Consider the following 21079-nt stretch of genomic DNA (forward strand, 5'->3'; position numbering starts at 1 on the left):
AAGTATCATAGAGTTCAACATCTATATGTCATCACAGTGTAATTCAAGATACATGCAAAGTGTTTGTAAGGTAGTTTCTAAATTAGTTCCTTTCGATTAGCAACACTATTTATCAAATTATAAAAATGTTATGTATGGAAAGTTTCTTTTGGATGTTGATATATATTTTTGGTAATGTTGATAAAAAAAACTAGAATTGTTTTTCTGGAAAAATTGTAATATTTATTATATATTTTATCTTGATTTTTATGCCATTGTATTACCTATATCAGTTTCGCCATGACCAAAATTAAGCTTGAGCTGAACATCACTCCTAAAATGGTGCTAAAATTAGCAATCACATGAAGTTTCAAATCAGATTTATTGAAAAAATGTATTACAAGACAGTTTGAAACTATCCTAAAACCTTTGAGGCACATGTGAAAGGAAGTAGGGGTGACCACTTGCTTTTTCTGGCACGACTTAGGTTATTTACTGTTCAAATATGAATCACGTCCATGAAAGAAATTATAATTTATTTTGATATATTTACAGGTTTGCAAATGTTGATGATGTTATTGATCTCTGGGAATCATTAAGCATTCCAGATGCCTCAACTTTACTACAGGTAAAGAGAAAAATATTTGGTTAAAATTGTACTTTGTAGAAAGCCAAATATATTGTAGAATTCTTTGATGTTTGGAGTATGTTCTGTCCTTCCTGTGCAAAGGTGTACGTTAAAGAACTCTAAGCAGACAGCCAATGTGACAGATTAAGTTTTCTTTTATTAATTTTTATACGACTAAGCACTAATCTAGGATTGAAAACATAGAAGTGACTTCTCCCTTCCCAGAAGAAAGGGGAGATGTTTGATAAAAAAAATGGCTTAAAAGAACATTTATCATACATTTTGTATGGTTTTGTTATGGTTCTTGTTCATTCGAAAATGTGTGATTGTAATATTTTGTTATTAAATACTACTACTTTCGGTAATAAAATATAAGTGAAAGAAATAGATTGTTTCCATTAAAAGTGCAGTAGTATTAAATAAGTGATAATTGATGTGTTGTTGTAATAAAATGAAAGTAAGGTAAAATAAAAAATTTGGCATTACTGAAATGAATCTGGCCGAGAACCTAACAACACTTACAACTTGTCTTCATGTCCAGTCTTGTATTAAAGTAAGACAAGTGACCGACAAGATGCTAAATAAGCTTCAGACACTAAGCAAGCCAGTGTCTTGACAATTGTTGTGTGATTTTCTTTTTAAAATCAGATTAGGCCCAATATATTATGGTGACTTATGTTGCTGACAGCTTGGTGATTAAAGCTAAGTTTTGTTTGGAGACAAAAACTATTTCTCCAGCTAGATTAGTGCTTTAAAATGTTACAAATTACCAGATGGTTAAACAATATGCTGAGATTTAAAAAAAAAAAAAATTCCATTCCAAATGTGGGTATTGTATTGTACATTTTTAAAAGGATTATCTATTTCAGTATTAATTCTACTAAATTGTTTGTAGTTTGTAAACAGAATTATGTATAATTTTGTAAACTGACATCATAGCATGAATACCGGCCTCGGTGGTGTTGTGTTTAGGCCATCGGTCTACAGGCTGGTAGGTACTGGGTTCGGATCCCAGTCGAGGCATGGGATTTTTAATCCAGATACTGACTCCAAACCCTGAGTGAGTGCTCCGCAAGGCTCAATGGATAGGTGTAAACCACTTGCACCGACCAGTGATCCATAACTGGTTCAACAAAGGCCATGGTTTGTGCTATCCTGCCTGTGGGAAGTGCAAATTGAAGATCCCTTGCTGCTAATCGGAAAGAGTAGCCCATGTAGTGGCGACAAAAATTAAAAAAAAAAAAAAATGGAATGTTGAATTTAGAACTCTCTTTTTGGTTCCATAACCTAAAACATTTTGTCATTGCAAGAAGAAATGATTAATGTTCACTAGGTGTATTTTTTAATATTTAAAAAAAAATTGTTTTAATACTGTTTATTTCACTTAAAATTTGCTTGTAACCTAAATGATTGACAAATGTTTTTTTTTGAAAATTATTATTGTATGGTTCGTATAATGTTCGTGGCATTTTATAAACAAAAACATAATAAACATATTTAAAAGAACAGAACAAAACTAAATAAAAAACAAAACACTTAAATGAAACAAAAACAAAACAAACAAAAACAAACACAAACACAAACACAAACACAAACAAACACAGACCAAATAAAATATTAAAAACCTACAACCTCTTCTGCCCCCCCCCAAAAACTTGGGCCTCCAAACAAATCAAACAACAACAAACACCACATTGTAATGCTAAAACTGATATTTAATTACTAATACTAAAAAATTACAAAAGATGTGTATTATTTATTTTTTACGAAGGACCTCGGCATTACTCTGGGTGCGAGAGTGAATCTTGAAGAGCTGACCTCTCTCATCGACCAGGCTGTGTCTGACGCAGACATTGATGTCTACTGTCAGCTTGCTCTCCTAATGTGTGAACATGAGATACAGTACAGGAGGTGAGTTGTACATGTTTTACAATATATACTCTTCAAAAAAAGAAATGCAAAAGGGTACAAATGGGTTATAACTCCGATTTTATGTTTCCTACTGGTTCATGCTTTGTGAATATAAGGTCATTGCATGTCCCAAACACATTCCCACGGTTACATTCGATAAAACGCAGCTACTGTACAATAAAGTTCCAAAATGTGAATATTCACAAAAACGCAGCCACGTGCAAACCATGTCACCACTGCACGTGCGTTGTCTGCACGTGCAACATGAACACCGACAGTATAAAAGTGCAGGGTGTTCGCTTGCCTGGCCTCTGTATCTGGCCGACAGTTGACAATCCAGGACATGCCACGTCTCAGTGAACCGCAGAGAAACAATGCCATCGGCCGACTAGACGCATGCGAATCCAGAACGGCCGTTGCCAGGGCATTCCATGTGTCCCCAAGCACCATCTCCAGACTGTGGGACCGTTACCAGCAACATGGATCAACACGTGACCTCCCTAGATCCGGTCGACCACGGGTCACTACCCCCGGGCAGGACCGCTACATCCGGGTACGCCACCTTCGGGAACGATTGACTACTGCCACCTCCACAGCCGCAGCAATACCAGGTTTGCGCAGGATATCCGACCAGACCGTACGGAACCGCCTACGTGAGGTAGGAATTCGTGCCAGACGTCCAGTTCGAGGTGTCATCTTAACACCACAACACCGTCGACTCCGACTGCAGTGGTGCCAGATTCATCGACAATGGCCTCAACTGCGATGGAGACAGGTGTGGTTCAGTGACGAGTCCCGATTTCTGCTCCGACGTCATGATGGAAGATGTCGCGTGTATAGGCGTCGTGGTGAACGTTATGCGGCAAACTGCGTGCAGGAAGTGGACAGATTCGGCGGGGGTAGTGTCATGGTGTGGGCAGCCATCTCACACACTGGCAGAACTGACCTGGTCCACGTGCAGGGCAACCTGAATGCACAGGGCTACATTGACCAGATCCTCCGGCCACACATCGTTCCAGTTATGGCCAACGCCAACGCAGTGTTCCAACATGACAACGCCAGGCCTCACACAGCACGTCTCACAACGGCTTTCCTACAGAACAACAACATTAATGTCCTTCCTTGGCCATCGACATCACCGGATTAGAACCCAATTGAGCATCTATGGGACGAGTTGGACCGACGCCTCCGACAGCGACAACCACAGCCCCAGACCCTGCCCGAGCTGGCAGCAGCCTTGCAGGCCGAGTGGGCCACCATCCCCCGGGACGTCATCCGTACTCTGGTTGCTTCAATGGGCAGGCGGTGCCAGGCAGTTGTCAACACACGCGGAGGCCACACCCGGTATTGACTCCAGATGACCTTGACCTTGGTGGTGTGTCCTATCACTTACTCACAATGGACTAGAGTGAATTGTGAACAATCCTGCAACATTTGGTAATTATCGGACTCACCATTCAATAATTAAATCAATTCTCCAAATGTTACGACAATGTGGTTTTGCGTTTCTTCTTTTGAAGAGTATATAATGAATGTCAGCTTGCTCTCCTAATGTGTGCATATGAGATACAGTACAGGAGGTGAGTTGTACGTGTTGCACACAATGTAAACACTGTCAGGTTACTCAGAGACTCTTAATATATGAGCAAGAGATACAGTACAGGAGGTGAGTTGTACATGTTGCACACAATGTAAACACTGTCAGGTTACTCAGAGACTCAATATATGAGCAAGAGATACAGTATAGGAGGTGAGTTGTAGGTGTTTTATACTATGTAATGTCTATCAGGTTGCTCTCCTAATGTGTGAGCTTAAAATGTGCACAGTATAGGAGGTGAGTTTACACCATGTTATGTCTGGTAGACTGCTGTTCTAATGTGTCAGCTTAAAATATGCACAGTATAGGAGATGAGTGGTAGATGTTTTACACCACTCAAGCAGATTTTACAACACTCAGGCAGATTGCCTGGTGAATGTGCGAGCATAAAATACTTACATTATAGGTGGTGAGTTAGCCAAATATAATTAGGAATCTTTGAAGAATTGTATTTATTTGATTTTCATATTAAGATTTTTGTTGATTCCATAATGCTTACTGAGTACTTACATAGAATCTAGGAATGAAACTTGTTTTCAACTTCAGTATCATGTGTACTCCAATTTTGTAAACTTTATTTTAACATTAACTTTGTTTATTCAACAAAATTTTATTATTATTAATAATTTTTTTAACAGATCGTTTTACAACAAAGTTAAGCAAGAACGAGACAAATTTCAGCTTGATTTGAGAGAGGCAAATGCTAGGAATGCTATTCTAGCAAAGGAGTTTGATGATCGACATGTCCAGATGGAAAAATCAACAGAAGCACAGCTCTTGTATGTATTATTTAAAATTAGTTTACCTTTGACAACAAGGGCAAATGAGTTTTGAGTGATTTAAAATTATTAACTGACATTGTTAAAAACAACTTTTTGTGTAAAGCATGTTTTAATAATATCTTCCAGTAAAATGTGTAGACTTGTGAAATCAGTTGTAAATATTATTTTAAAGTTGCACTTAACCCATATTTGTAGTTATTTGAAGAGATGTTCTGATGATTTTAAAATGACTTTGAAAACATCAGTTGAAGGGTACAAATCTCCTTTGGTTCAAGTACAATTCTTAATGAAGACTTTATGTATATAATTGACTGTCCTCTTGTTAGATGGTATAATTTTAGCTTTAAATAAACAATGAAATGTTTTATTGAATTACGCACTCAACACATTTTTATTTACAGTAATACTTTTTATTATTTGTTTTTGTCTTTAAAAAATAAATTACATTAGGACAGTACATGGTATGTGCTGTCCTGTCTGAAAAATAAATATAAAAAGTTACGATGCTTCTAATGAGAAGGTGTGGATTAAATGATAACATCAAGTTTCTTCTCTAATTCTGTAGACCAGTGTCACAGTTACCATATTGAACATTTAAAAGGCATTGATTAAACAGTGCTGGGGTGTCATTCAACAGTTATTCCTCTCATTCCAGCCAGTGCACCACGACTGGTATATCAAAGGCTGTAGTATGTGCTATCCTGTCTATTGGATGAAAGATCCCTTGCTATTAACGGCAAAATGTAATAGGTTTTCTCCCTAAGACTACATTGTGTATATCTGAAAAACATGACCATATGTTTGACATCCAATAACTGATGATTAATAAATCAATGTGCTCTAGTGGTGTCATTAAACAAAACAAAATTTAACTGTCAACAGTTATTCCTTTCCTCTTTTTCTAACAGTTCTTTCTTTTTGTGTTTTTGTGTGAAATGTTTTTAATATTTAGCTATGTTACCTTTTGTTTTGAAACTAATTCCATTACTTCAGTGAGGTTATCTGTGAAATAAAGCACACTTATCAGTAAGTAACCGTACACCTGGTTGTGGAGGCGGAAATAGGTTTACCCCTAAATTATTCTGTTCTTTTTTTTATTTGTTTTTTATTTTCTTTCTGGTTTTTTTGTTTGTTTTAGGTTACTTAAGTGGATTGAAAAGGTGGAATAATATTTAAGATACTTTTCAGTTTCCTTTAAGCCTGGTTTCCCATAAAATCTGTGGCATGCTGCAGATTGTCACAGATAATCACATGCCAGATCCATATATGTTTCCAAACATTTCAGTTTTCTAAAGATGTCACAAATCCGTCACAGATATCTGCGACTATGTTCACATAATTAAAGTGCTGCGAGTCTGCTATGATCTGTGGTGACTGACAATCTGCCACTTGATACAGTTTTTATGGGAACCCAACTTTATTTAGAGACTTATGCTAGCATGCTCATATACAGGTCAGCTCTTTTAATCACAACACAAGCTATTGCAGCATTGAAACATGGTAGTACTTTGACAGATTAGTTTTTAGTTTTAGTTAAGTCAGCTCTCCAAGGTCCATTAAAAACTTACATTTGTAAATAATCTCTGTTGATACTGTAGATCTAGAATGCAAGCAAGTCAGGTACTGTGAAGAAAGCAAGTTGATTGTGATCACCTTATCATAATATCACTTTATTATAATGTTGGTTCTTTTAATTGTCAAGCTATCAATAACTGGATGATTAACAATAAATCATTTCAAAAAGTATACTGATTTTTCTTCTTTTTAAATGCAACTGACGAATGCTCGATTCATGTTTTCAGCACACAATTTTGGCTATTGACCACATGCAGTCCTTTCACAGTACGTTTGTGATGCACACATGATCTACAGTTTCTTTTCCATTAACCATTAAACGCAACATATGAACTAAGTGTTGTTATTTGAGTTACTATCATGGTGAACAATTATATTAAATATTTTTTACTTTTATTTTTTGAATGCTAAAAATTAAATAATGTTGATATTTATGATTTTTCCAAATACTGTAAACAGTTTAATTTTAGGCTGTCTTAAATCTAAGGTTGCTGAGATAATAATGCTTTACATTTGCTATTGGCTATCAAGCCTTTGATTTGTTTTATGCAAACAAAACCCCCCAACCCAAAACAACAATAACAACAACATTTAATTGATGCCAATAGTGGATATAACTTTTATGATCTTTAACTTTAGAAGTTACTTTTATCATTAAATATTTAATTATTACTCCATAAATCAAAGTGCTTTGCAACTGTCTATTTTACTATTCATACTAAAATAATTTGTTTCAAGTAATTGAAATAATATTAGATCCAGTAGAAATAACAACATAATATTAATAACTCGAAACACAGTAGAATGGATGAGCCACTAGTAATTATATAACATTAATAACCACCTAGTTTAGTTATGAATCTAGCTGGGTCTATCTAGTTACTTAGTGTTCTTACATTCTGACCCAACAAAAGGATGATTTCATTGTAATTAAATACACATGCTTTCTATGGATTGGAAATTATATTCAGCATTTCCTTCTGCTTTATTTAAATTTTTTATTGTAGGGCTCATGGTAAGAATGAGGTTATCATACTGTAATATAATTTTAGGTGGGATTTTTTGTATACTCCCTTCCCTCCCTATTTTTTCTTCCACTTAATAACTGACTTAAATATTAATTGCATGAGGGATATTGATAATGTGTATTATATATAAAATATAATTAAATTAACAAAGTATACATTATAACAATGGGTTTCATTTTATTATTGCTGTTATATAATATATATTTCTAGAATTAGTCAAATTTTGTTATATTTTAATCCAAAATTATTTTCAGTTTGGTGAGTCTGAACATTATTTTGAAGTTGCTTAATTTAGTTAAAACTCCATATAATTTATATAATGAAGAATAATGCCCCCTTTTTTGTACCATAGTGTGTTGATGTACATAAAAGTATATTTTGTAATATAATAGCTTTAAATTTGAAAAAACATAAATATTCAATAATTTCCGTAGCTAAAACATTTTTATTATTTGTGCAATAGAAAACATGCTTACATTATTATCTGATGTGCTTTTAATAGCTGCTTTTTAAAATATTTTGTTTTTTGTTATTATTATTTCTTGGATATTTACTCTTCATGTTACATAATTGTGGACATTTAACATTAAACAACTTAGACAATTCAATACTTTTGTTTAACTACGCAAGTTTCTGAGATACACAATTTTAAAACATTACACAGTAATTGCTAATCAATTTTCAATTGATTAGAAATATAGATATCAAGATTTAAAAAAAAAAATGTTGCCTGCTCCACATAACTTTTAATGCTGGGGTGTTATTAAATATTCATTTGTTCATCCATCACTCTGTTCATATATTTCTTTATTCATCTCTTTATTCATTAGTTTCTTCATTCATTCATTTGTTCCTGTGTTCATTCATATGTTCATTCATTCATTCATTCATTTATTAATTTGTTTATTAATTTGTTTGTTGGATTGTTCATTCATTCATTCATTCATTCATTCATTTGAATGTATTTTATAACTTTCTAATGTTATAGGTCGATAGAGCAAAAATACCAAGAACAGATTGCCAAGCTCCAGCAACATTTAGATGCCGCGATGGAGGAACAGACATTTGAATCAGAGAAATTTGACTCGACACTGTCACAGTTTAAAGATGAGGAGTTGAAACTAAAGGAACAATTGGTCCACTTTCAGAAGGTTTGTCATTTGAATGATTTTCAAATGTCGTTGTTTATCTTGTTAGTTCTATGGCAGGTGTTAGCTTAGTAATGTGCGAGAGATTGTAGTATTGATAGACCCCCTCAGGTATTGGTTTTAATAGTGGTATATCAAATGTTATATATGTACACAGCCATTTGTTAAAAAAACACCCAGATAAAAGATCCCTTGCTGATCATTGAAAAGAGCTAATAATATGGAGAAATTCTTAAAATGATCCTTTATTACTAATCAATATTTGGATCTCTATTTTCTGCAGATTTGCACATGTTCAAAATGAGGTCTTGTTAGGCATGTTACTCATTGGATATTACTTGCTGCTCTCAGCAGAGATGCTAGCCATTACGAAATTGGCTGAATCATTACGAATTTAAAGCATAGATTATGCTATTATGATTGTCTCGTTCGAAATTTCGATTTTTAGAAAGGAAGTCATAATTTCGCATATTTGGTGTCGGATCGTATTTTGGAAGACACAAATGTTGTTAACACTGGAGAAATGGAACTTTTTCCCTCTTCACTGTCAACAATCGTATTTTGGTTTCCTGCCTTATTCTTTAAACTTATGGATTCCGAATAGCAGGCATAGCAAGTGTGGCAATATAGAATAAACCAGTCTAGCAATTGGTCTTCCAAACAGGCCCGACGTTTGCCTGTTGGGTACGGCCTTGAACTCGACTTTACCAAAATGTTGAAAAACACGCTCCTGAGCCGTCACTAATAACATTCCTATTTTGGAGGGTGGGATTCCTATTTTTGAAGGCCTGGATTCCTATGACACTCCAACTAGGGTTGGGGTCTCTGTCTCAGTCTTAGAGGTTACTTTACTGACTCCTAATGTGGGTTCAGCAGATTTCTTGCGTCTCTAGATCTAGGGCCTAACTCACTCAACTCAGGCAACTTTATGATCTTGTAGTGCAATGCAAAAGATTTGCAAAGATGATGCAATGTTGCCTTAGAGAGCTTAATAGAGCTTTGAGAATTAGAAACCTGATGTCACAATTACCTTATGTTTGAGACTAAGAAGCTACACATTAAACAGTTTCCTTTCTATTCATTCTGATGAAATTGTCTATAATGGGTTTTTCCTTTTGTTTGAAAATTAAAATGAAAAGTATGGCTTCAGTGTTAAAGTTCTACATATAGAATTGTAACAGTAATTTCTTTTTCTACAGTGCAACTTTGCTCGGCATAATAACATGTAAATGTATTTTGCAATTTCAGGAGGTGGGCAAACTGGAGGCAGAGGTGACAGATTTATCTGAAAAACTGTCACAAGCGGAGAGTGAGAGGATGAATCTCTTAAAAGATCTTGAACATATGGAACACTTACAGAAAAAAGTAAGTGATTTCTTGTCTTATAACAGACTATATACAAGAAAAAGCAATCTTGAAAACATCAGTTAATATGCATTCATGAATAATTGTTGGTACTAATACTGTTTTCTGTGGTGCCACATATATTTAAACGTTCATTCTGGAGAATCCTGGTGAAAATATTGGTACCGAGTCTATAATTATTATTCACGTAGTTTAAGATATTCAGGGAAATATAACAGTATGACCCATGTGTGTTATAATGATTTTATGTGTGTACAACGAATGACATGATTTTGTGAAGCGACGTCATAACTTAATGCAGCTTCCCCAGTGTAAACGTTTATCAAAATGAAGTCAATTGGGGAAAATGATGTCATTTCGTCATCTGTGTTTAGTTACATTTGAAACGTTTTGACATGGTCCAAGCTTGCTATTCACGAACATAATATTTTGGATAATGTGAATAATAAAGAAATTATTACACTCGTGTGTGAATCGTACTTATTTCACAAAACTCATGTCAGGATTCATATATTACTCGTTACATAAAATCAGTACGACACAAGCTTGTATAATAATCTCTATTTATGTCTTTGTACTTTAAAAACATTTTTTTGAATGATTATTGGTATTCTAGATTTGATCAACTGATGTGACAGGATATTTTCCCCAAGGAGTCAGATTGAAAAGCGTCCCCAATTAACAACCATTGTAATTATTTGATTAGAATATGTTCATTATGTTGGTCTTAATAACATTATATAATCATTTATAACTAGTAATATCTATGTATATGTACTTTTTATTACTCTCAGAAGGTGAATGAAATACAATGTCTGCTTTTATTAGTAACCAGGCTTCTAGATTATGGTAGCCCCACTCCCATGGCTTGTGATATTCAATGTTGGGCTAGTAAATAACTACTATTGCTATGCCCGACGGCAAGTGGAAAAAAGAAGTCAAATGTTGCAGTTATTTTGATATTATAAATATGAATATCCTGCCCCCACCCCAACCCCCAATGTTAGTGTTTTTAAGATCTATCTCCCCATATAGGTGACATATTTGATTATTACTATTATTTAGTAAAATTGTATTAACTTAAAGTAAAGTAGGGCTAGTGAATTTTTAATCATGGCTAGTAAATGTTTAAAATCACTGATCCCATCCATGGCTAGTGAATTTTATAAAAATTCTTGAAGCCCTGGTAACAATACTGTCTTTTGAGACTACAATCCCCAATTTAAAGTATACATTTATGTACTTATTTCTGTTTTCAGCAACCTGACTATGACCGTGAGGAGTTAGAAAATTCAATAAGAGTTCTGCAGGAGAAACTGGATAGGCTGCTGGAAGAAAACAAGGTAAATAATAACAAAAATGTACAAGTAATAGTGACAGGTCCACGTAAGATACTATGGATGGTAGGACTGATTCACCCAAGTGGACAGGTGGTTATTTCATGTTGCAACCAAACACCATGATCTGTGGTAAGTTGCCTGTATATGGATGATGTCTGGGTTTCTTCTTTTATTCTCTACATCAAGTGGTACGATTATTTTAGAATAATGTTAACTATTTCTTTCTCTTAAATATCCCAGTGGTAAAGTGTTTGCTTGATGTGAGGGCCAGTTTGGGCTATTTTTCGTTCCAGCCAGTGCACCATGACTGGTATATCCAGGGATGTGATTTTTCAAATTTTTATCGGATTTCAGTTTTTTTTGCATAAAATAATTTTCTGGATGTGATCGTAAATGCTAAAACATTACCTTTATTTAGATATGGTATAGATATTTCAGCTTTTGAGAGATATTTTCAGGTTTTATTTTAAAATAGGTATAACATCACTGTATATCAGAGGCTGTGGTATGTTCTTTCCTGTCTGTGGGGTGGTGCATATAAAAGATCCCATGCTACTAATGGAAAAATGTAGCAGGTTTCCTCTCTAAGACTACAAGTCAAAATTACCTAATCAGTGTGCTCCAATGGTGTCGTTAAACAAAACAAACTTCTCTTAAATGATATATGTGTAGATCTTCTTTTGCTAATATTTTTGACAGCAAAAGTACAAGAACAGAAGCAGACTAAGATGTTTTTTGCATTGTGTGTGTCATCTACATGCAACGACTTATTAATGAATGGAAGTTTGCGATGAATGCACTTTAAAATAAGTTTATAAAGAAAAAATCCAATCATTTTTGTCTAGAGCAAAGAGGGTGCAGACCCCTCTACCGCCCCAGATCCACATCTGAAGAAAACAAAATGACAGATTACCATGATTACTAATTATTTACACTAAATTATTTCTGAGAGAAAACTTTTAATATATATAAATAATATATTTATATACTTACCATTTGTGACGCCCAATAACCGATGTGTATTTTTGTGCTGGGGTGTCGTTAAACATTCATTCATTCATTCACTTTTTTAAGTTGGATGTATTTTGTATTAATACGTCTAAGTGTTGCTAAATTATGTTGGTTATTACCTGTTTCTGCAGAATCTGAAAGACAAAAACGACGAGCTGATTGGTGAACTGGAGGTTGCCAAGCAACAGAGCATGATGAGGAAGCCGAGAAGAAGTCTTCCGTCCACTGCGATGTCTATGATCCCAGTGCGGGATGGCATGTCTCTGTCTGAATACTTCACAAAGAGGAGAAATTCTCTCACATCTATTACGTCTAATGGTATGTGCAGGGCTCGAAACTCGCAAAAAAATATGGTGACCCAAAATAAATAATAGTTGTTGGCAAATTATTGTAAGCGAACCATGAGCAACATTTTAATGTGGAATAAATATATGCAATACAAATAGTAATAGTGGCTCATGTTACAGCTCTGGGTGACTATAACGTCATTGTTTTTTAATATATAAGTCGCCCAAATGGGCCGTTTCGAACCCTGTATGTGAGGTCAACCATATCACAAATACTATTTCTATAACACAGTCGATTTACACGCCATAATTTCCACTTTTTATTTCAGTTTTCAGTATATTATAATACAAACTTTTGATTCTGATTTGATGACATCACTAAAAAACTTAATATTATCCTTCAATAAAATGCATTATGGAAAATGGTTTGTTATTTTGTAAAAAATGCAAGCGAATGGATTTCAAGGAAACAATGTTTCTGGTAGTGTGACATTAGCATATTACATAATGCATCATTAACATGATTCTTAAAACACAGTTTCCCATGCTCATAAGGCATGGAATTAAACATTTCTTTCACATAAAATTTGAAATTCTGAGGCATGAAATTTATTGTTGTATAATAGTTACAAATTTAATATACAAATGTTTCACCATTACGCATGGATAATTTAAAAAATACTAGATAAACTGACTAAACAGTTAAATTTAAATCAATAATATTATATCATATTAAACTGCATTGTAATGAGTAAAAAAAATTGATGAAATTGCAGGCTTTTATGGTTTCTTAAATCACTGATTAAAAGAAATACAGCATTAACTGCAATTTTGTTTTCAAATACATATGTTGTTCATCTGGTTTGTTTATTAGAAAGAGGTGTGTAAAATTCTGTTGTAGATGCTTTCGAGGTTGATGAAGATGAGCAGAATTTTCTCAACAGACACAAAAACAGACAGCAATTCATGGACACACCCTCTCAAAGTTTTGACGATGACAGTAAGTATTTTTTAAATGCTCAATTGTGTCAAATACTTCAATTCAATTATGCTCTGTTGTCAGCAAGTTTTTTTGTCTGCCTATTTTTTGTAATTGACTGCATATTTTCTGCATTCTAACATTGGAGATTAAAATTATATGTTTTTTTCTGAAATTCCACATCTTAGCGAAAACATTTTCTGTCATTTGATGAAAAGTTCACAATAATCGTTTACTTTTCCGAGGATGATATTTCAAAATCTTTGGTAACCGAGTCTGTTTATGTGATTTTTAACTTGGTAACCAATTGTTTGGTTATGTGATTTAAAGTTTGTTTTGTTTAACAACACCACTAGACACACTGATTTATTAATCATCAGCTATTGGATGTCAAACATTTGGTAATTTCGACATATAGTCTTAGAGAGGAAATCTGCTTCATTTTTTCATTGGTAGCTTTTGATCTTTTATATGCACCATGCCACAAACAGCATAGCACATACCATGGCCTTTGATATACCAGTTGTGGTGCACTAGCTGGAACGAGAAATAGCCCAATGGGTCCACCGATGGCGATTGATTTTGCGTAACTGATGAGTTACCTAACCCTGACACACTTGTACTGCTGCATGCGATTTTGAACTACACTGACATTCAAAAATGTATTTTAAACAGAATTATTTGAAGTAAAATAGTATGTCTTAATTTAACTGGTGTGGGACTTAGCTCAGTCGGTTCTGGGTTGGGACTTAGCTCAGTCGGTTCTGGGTTGGGACTTAGCTCAGTCGGTTCTGGGTTGGGACTTAGCTCAGTCGGTTCTGGGTTGGGACTTAGCTCAGTCGGTTCTGGGTTGGGACTTAGCTCAGTCGGTTCTGGGTTGGGACTTAGCTCAGTCGGTTCAGTGCTCACTTGAGGTGCTTGTGTCGACGGATCAAACTATCTCGGTGCATTCATGCAGCTGATTGGGTTTTTTCTTGTTCCAACTAGTGCACTACCACTGGTCAAAGACCGTGGCATGTGCGTTCCTGTCTGTGTGAAAGTGCATATAAAAGATCCTTTGCTGCATTAGAAAAAATGTAGCAGGTTTCTTCTGATGACTACATGTCAGAATTACCAAATGTTTGACATCCAACATTTGACATTGATTATATAATCAATGTACTCTAGTGTCGTTAAATAAAACAAACTCTCTTTTTTTTAATTTAACTGCTGAAATCCTGCACATTGAGTGTCCAAAAATCATTTGTAATCATTTTTTATATATATATGGATTTTTATAATACATAAATAAAATTCTGGTGATCCTAAAGTTTGCATCTTTTTTATCTAGAACATAATGGTTTATCACATAACTGTCTGGTGGTTAAATTCAAAGTTGCATAACTGACATGAAAATAAGACAGTTTGAGTAGAATATGTTATTCTGTTTTCCAAGACCCTGTAATTTTTTTTCTGATTTGTCATCCAATGTCATAGCTCAGTGGTAAAGTACTCAATTGATTCTCTGTCGGTATGGGATCGATCCCTGTTGGTGGGCCCATCGGGCTATTTTTCGTTCCAGTCTTTTTAAGACCAAATGTCAAAATTATCAAATGTTTGACATTCAATAGCAGGATGATTAATAAATCAATGTGCTTTAGTGGTGTCGTTAAACAAAAAAACTGTAACAAATATTATTTTTATAATTATCTGTTGACATTACAACAACAAAAAAAAACATTACAACAAAACAGCATTTATTAATCTGCACCCAGTCCTGCACATTTGGTGATTACTGACAGATTATTTAAATATACCACTGATATTTTGCAGGTGGCAGTGAACCACAAAGCCTGTCAAACTCAATGAAAATTTCATTGCTGGAGAATGATGAGAAAGAACGAGAACACTTGTTCCGAGTTGAGATAGCGGTGTTAGAGGAACAACACTGTCGCGAGAAGCAGGAGTTACGCCAACAGTTTGAAGCTGAAAAGGTCTGTGTGTGATTTCTTTATTAGACTCTTTTCTAAGTAAACTTGAAGTTTAATTAAATCATAAACTTAATGGAACAAAGTCTTGAATTGAGTGAAAATGCTTAACATGCTTATTTAAATTTTGTGAATAATACTTTTAAAAACTAAGTATTGTTTTTCATTGCAAATAAATAATATTTTGTCGCATAGACATCAAAACATGATAGCAACAAGATGTGTGTGTGTCTGTGTGTGTGTGTGTCTGTGTGTGTGTGTGTCTGTGTGTGTATGTTTGTGTTTGTGTGTGTGTGTGTTGTGTGTGTGTGTACGTGCGTGGTGTGCGTGCATGTGTGTGTATTGACTGCTGTATTTTAATTTGGTTTTTAACTGGTGTGGGTTTGGTACCCACTTTCAATGCCTGTGTCATAATTAGTAAAACTGATCATGCTTCTGTTGTAGTGAAATAACTGTCTGTATTATGAATTACGTGTTTTTTTCATTCCTTAAGGCTCGACTCTGTGAAAAGCTGGAACATGAAAAGCAAGATGCTTTAGCTGAACTGCAGAAAGAGCTCCAAACAGCTTTTGTGATGGAAAAGCAGGATCTTCTGGAACGATACGAGACAGAGAAAAATTTAATTCTTCACAATATGGCCACGTTAGTTGCTACAAACTTCCAAAATCATCATTATCAATAAAATATCTGAATAGTAATGTAGTGAGTACTGGACATGCACACTCTAATGGGTCTGCGATAAAAAATGGCTTGTTACTCATTTGTATACATTACCAAGTACAGGAGATACTCAATAATGGGTCTGCGATAAAAAAATGGCTTGTTACTCACTTGTATACATTACCAAGTACAGGAGATACTCACTAATGGGCATGTGATAAAAAATGGCTTGTTACTCACTTGTATACATTACCAAGTACAGGAGATACTCACTAATGGGTCTGTGATAAAAAATGGCTTGTTACTCACTTGTATACATTACCAAGTACAGGAGATGCTCACTAATGGGTCTGTGATAAAAAAAAATGGCTTGTTACTCACTTGTATACATTACCAAGTACAGGAGATACTCACTAATGGGCATGTGATAAAAAATGGCTTGTTACTCACTTGTATAGATTACCAAGTACAGGAGATACTCACTAATGGGCATGTGATAAAAAATGGCTTGTTACTCACTTGTATACATTACCAAGTACAGGAGATACTCACTAATGGGTCTGTGATAAACAATGGCTTGTTACTCACTTGTATACATTACCAAGTACAGGAGATGCTCACTAATGGGTCTGTGATAAAAAAAATGGCTTGTTACTCACTTGTATACATTACCAAGTACAGGAGATGCTCAACTAATGGGTCTGTGATAAAAAAAAATGGCTTGTTACTCACTTGTATACATTACCAAGTACAGGAGATACACACTAATGGGTATGTGATAAAAAAAAAAGGAGACTTGTTACTCACTTGTATACATTACCAAGTACAGGAGATACTCACTAATGGGCATGTGATAAAAAATGGCTTGTTACTCACTTGTATACATTACCAAGTACAGGAGATACTCACTAATGGGCATGTGATAAAAAATGGCTTGTTACTCACTTGTATACATTACCAAGTACAGGAGATACTCACTAATGGGTCTGTGATAAAAAAAAATGGCTTGTTACTCACTTGTATACATTACCAAGTACAGGAGATACACACTAATGGGTATGTGATAAAAAAAAAAGGAGACTTGTTACTCACTTGTATACATTACCAAGTACAGGAGATACTCACTAATGGGCATGTGATAAAAAATGGCTTGTTACTCACTTGTATACATTACCAAGTACAGGAGATACACACTAATGGGTATGTGATTAAAAAAAAGGAGACTTGTTACTCACTTGTATACATTACCAAGTACAGGAGATACTCACTAAGGCATGTGATGGCTTGTTACTCACTTGTATACTACCAATGGGTCATGTGATAAAAAATGGCTTGTTACTCACTTGTATACATTACCAAGTACAGGAGATACTCACTAATGGGCATGTGATAAAAAATGGCTTGTTACTCACTTGTATACATTACCAAGTACAGGAGATACTCACTAATGGGCATGCGATAAAAAATGGCTTGTCACTCACTTGTATACATTACCAAGTACAGGAGATACTCACTAATGGGCATGCGATAAAAAATGGCTTGTTACTCACTTGTATACATTACCAAGTACAGGACGTACACACTAATGGGCATGCGATAAAAAAAGGAGACTTGTTACTCACTTGTATACATTACCAAGTACAGGACGTACACACTGATGGGCATGCGATAAAAAAAGGAGACTTGTTACTCACTTGTATACATTACCAAGTACAGGACGTACACACTGATGGGTATGCGATAAAAAAAAGTAAACTTGTTAGTCACTTGTATACATTACCAAGTACAGAACGTACACACTAATTGGTCTGTGCTAAAAATGACCTGTTAGTCACATGTATATATACTGAACAAAATAAGAAACTTCTGCTAACTTTGCTTTAACATAACTTGATGAAAACAAACCGGGGGAATAATTGTTATATATGTGTTTAAAGAGTGTTCCATGATGCATCGTTTGGTGCAAAAATCATGGCCATAGGTTAACAGAAACTGGGAGAAATTTTGACCAAGTGTGGTAGGGGTTAAAAAACCCACAAAAAACCCCCACATAACGGGTATGACCACCTCTTGAATTGACCACTGCAGTGCATCGCAGGCGCATAGAATTGACTAAAGTGTTGATTTCTGCCTGTGGAATATTGTTCCATTCCTGAATGAGCACTTGACGAAGTTCGTTGACGTTAGCGGGTGGGTTGGGACGACGCCTCAATCGTCTGTCCAGACTATCCCAGACATGCTCGATGGGGTTGAGATCAGGACTTTTACCGGGCCAGTCATCAATGAAATCAATGTTATTTGTCCTAAGAAAATTTACAGTGTCTCTAGCTGTATGAGAGGTGGCATTATCATGCTGAAAAATCGAGATGTTGGCGTTGTTATGGAACAGAGGAATGACGTGATGAGTGAGAATGTCATCGCGGCAATGTTGAGCATTTAAATTGCCATCAATGACGACTAGTGGTGAACGATAACCATGGGCAATGGCTGCCCAGACCATGATACAACCCCCACCCCCGAAACGATCTCGTTCAAGAACACAACAGTCAGTATAGCGTTCATTTCTCCTACGGTAGACGCGCACCCTGCCATCACCATGTTGTAAAGAAAATCTGGATTCATCCAAAAAAAGAACGGGATTCCAGCGTCGCCGTATCCAACGAGTGTGTACACGTGCCCAATTAAGACGATTTAGACGATGACGTTGCATTAAAACGCATCCGACGTAAGGATGTCGTGCATGTAAACCGTTTTCTCGCAGACGATTACGAACAGTTTGCCCACTGATTCAGTTATTATGAAGCCCAGGTGTGTTAGCAGCAGTAACAGTGGCAGTTTGGAATCGATTGCGCAAATGCGTGTTCATGATATAGCAGTCTTGACCACACATTGTAACACGCGGACGTCCACGACGTGGCAAGTCGTTGGTGCTTCCTGTCGTTCGAAATCTTACGTGAAGATTCCGTATTGCTTGACTAGAACTCCCAACATGCCTTGCAACGTCTGTCGACATGCCAGCATCAAGCATGCCAATCGCCCGTTCGCGTAAATTATTGGGTATTCTTGGCATACTAAAAATGCTACAATGTAAAAAACATAATTTTTTTTACAAATTTTAAAGCGTTTTCATTCACTTGACAACAATGTCAGTAAGACAAGTAAAACAAATTGACCGAATGCTACACGGGACATGTTGAACCATGCATGCACGTGCAAATTGAATTTCAAGTTGTCGACTATTAACAGTGCAAAAATATACAATAAAATTCATGAATCCTGATAATACAGCTCAAGGCTAATACTACCTATATAATTTCATTACACAATGAATTCTTTAACACAACAAATACTATATGTACAAATCGGAAGTTTCTTTTCTTGTTCAGTATATTACCAAGTACATAATAATACATGCTAATGGATGTATGCTAAAAATGGCCTGTTAGTCATTTGTATACATTACCAAGTACAGGACATATATGCTAATGGATCTAAAAATGGCCTGTTAGTCATTTGTATACATTACCAAGTACAGAACATACACGCTAATGGATCTAAAAATGGCCTGTTAGTCATTTGTATACATTACCAAGTACAGGACATACACTCTAATGGATCTAACAATGGCCTGTTAGTCATTTGTATACATTACCAAGTACAGGACATACATGCTAATGGATGTATGCTAAAAATGACCTGTTAGTCATTTGTATACATTACCAAGTACAGGACATACACGCTAATGGATCTAAAAATGGCCTGTTAGTACAGGAGGTACACACTAATGGGTCTGTGCTAAAAATGACCTGTTAGTCACTTGTTACTAACACAAAACATAATTAAAAACAATCAAGTACAAAAGTACCCGTACACAATGACTAGATACCAGTCATCCGTAATTATACCTTGTGCTGTTTTCAAATTTTATACCTGCAGTGGCCATTAGGAACAATATTCAACAATATCATATTTTAAGAATAACAAAAAGTCATTGCAAATAAAAACTTCTGTTAACATTGCTCGTTGTAATTTCTTGTGTAGATTAAAAGAAAAACCACGCGAGAATATTCAGTTACAAACTTGTGTCAAAAATGTTAGCTGTAATTTCTTGTTTAGATTGAAAGAAAAACCACGCGAGAATATTCAGTTATAAACTTCTGTCAACGATGTTAGCTGTAATTTCTTGTTTAGATTGAAAGAAAAACCAGATGAGAGTATTCAAGACAGAATTGTTGAACTAGAAGAAGAAAACCGACAGAAACTCCAGTCGTTGCAGACTGAGCTGGAGGACAGGCAGACTGTTATAGAAAGTCTGGAGAGAAGCCTGGCTGATCTAAGACTACGCTTTAAACTACAAGTGAGTTACTGACAATAATTAAAGGTGCAGTCTCATTCATACAAGTGTCATATTTTGCTATTTTACATTTGTGTGTAATAAATAACTACAAACTTATTCATCTTATGTGCAATAAATAACTACAAACTAATTCATCTTATGTGTAATAAATAACTACAAACTTATTCATCTTATGTGTAATAGATAACTACAAACTTATTCATCTTATGTGTAATAAATAACTACAAACTTATTCATCTTATGTGTAATAAATAACTACAAACTTATTCATCTTATGTGTAATAAATAACTACAAACTTATTCATCTTATGTGTAATAGATAATTACAAACTAATTGATCTTATGTGTAATAGATAACTACACACTAATTGATCTTATGTGTAATAAATAACTACAAACTAATTGATCTTATGTGTAATAAATAACTACAGACTTATTCATCTTATGTGTAATAGATAACTACAA

General features: G+C 34.9%; 1 protein-coding gene across 3 annotated transcripts in view; it reads left to right on the forward strand.

The window, feature by feature from the left end:
- The window catches only part of LOC121371486 (ninein-like protein), an 82181-nt gene that overhangs the window by 33985 nt on the left and 27117 nt on the right, over positions 1-21079 (forward strand). For 2 of the 3 annotated variants that reach the window (XM_041497413.1, XM_041497415.1), the window contains 12 exons: positions 535-607; positions 2379-2518; positions 4754-4894; positions 5891-5923; positions 8489-8651; positions 9897-10013; positions 11273-11356; positions 12496-12682; positions 13553-13651; positions 15443-15603; positions 16091-16239; positions 20449-20614. In XM_041497413.1, the coding sequence (XP_041353347.1) occupies positions 535-607; positions 2379-2518; positions 4754-4894; positions 5891-5923; positions 8489-8651; positions 9897-10013; positions 11273-11356; positions 12496-12682; positions 13553-13651; positions 15443-15603; positions 16091-16239; positions 20449-20614 (1513 nt within the window). The remainder of the gene's footprint in view (positions 1-534; positions 608-2378; positions 2519-4753; positions 4895-5890; positions 5924-8488; positions 8652-9896; positions 10014-11272; positions 11357-12495; positions 12683-13552; positions 13652-15442; positions 15604-16090; positions 16240-20448; positions 20615-21079) is intronic. The other variant, XM_041497414.1, reaches the window with a different exon arrangement.

This window comes from Gigantopelta aegis, chromosome 4 (genome assembly GCF_016097555.1).
Source record: "Gigantopelta aegis isolate Gae_Host chromosome 4, Gae_host_genome, whole genome shotgun sequence".
NCBI lineage: Eukaryota > Metazoa > Mollusca > Gastropoda > Neomphalida > Peltospiridae > Gigantopelta > Gigantopelta aegis.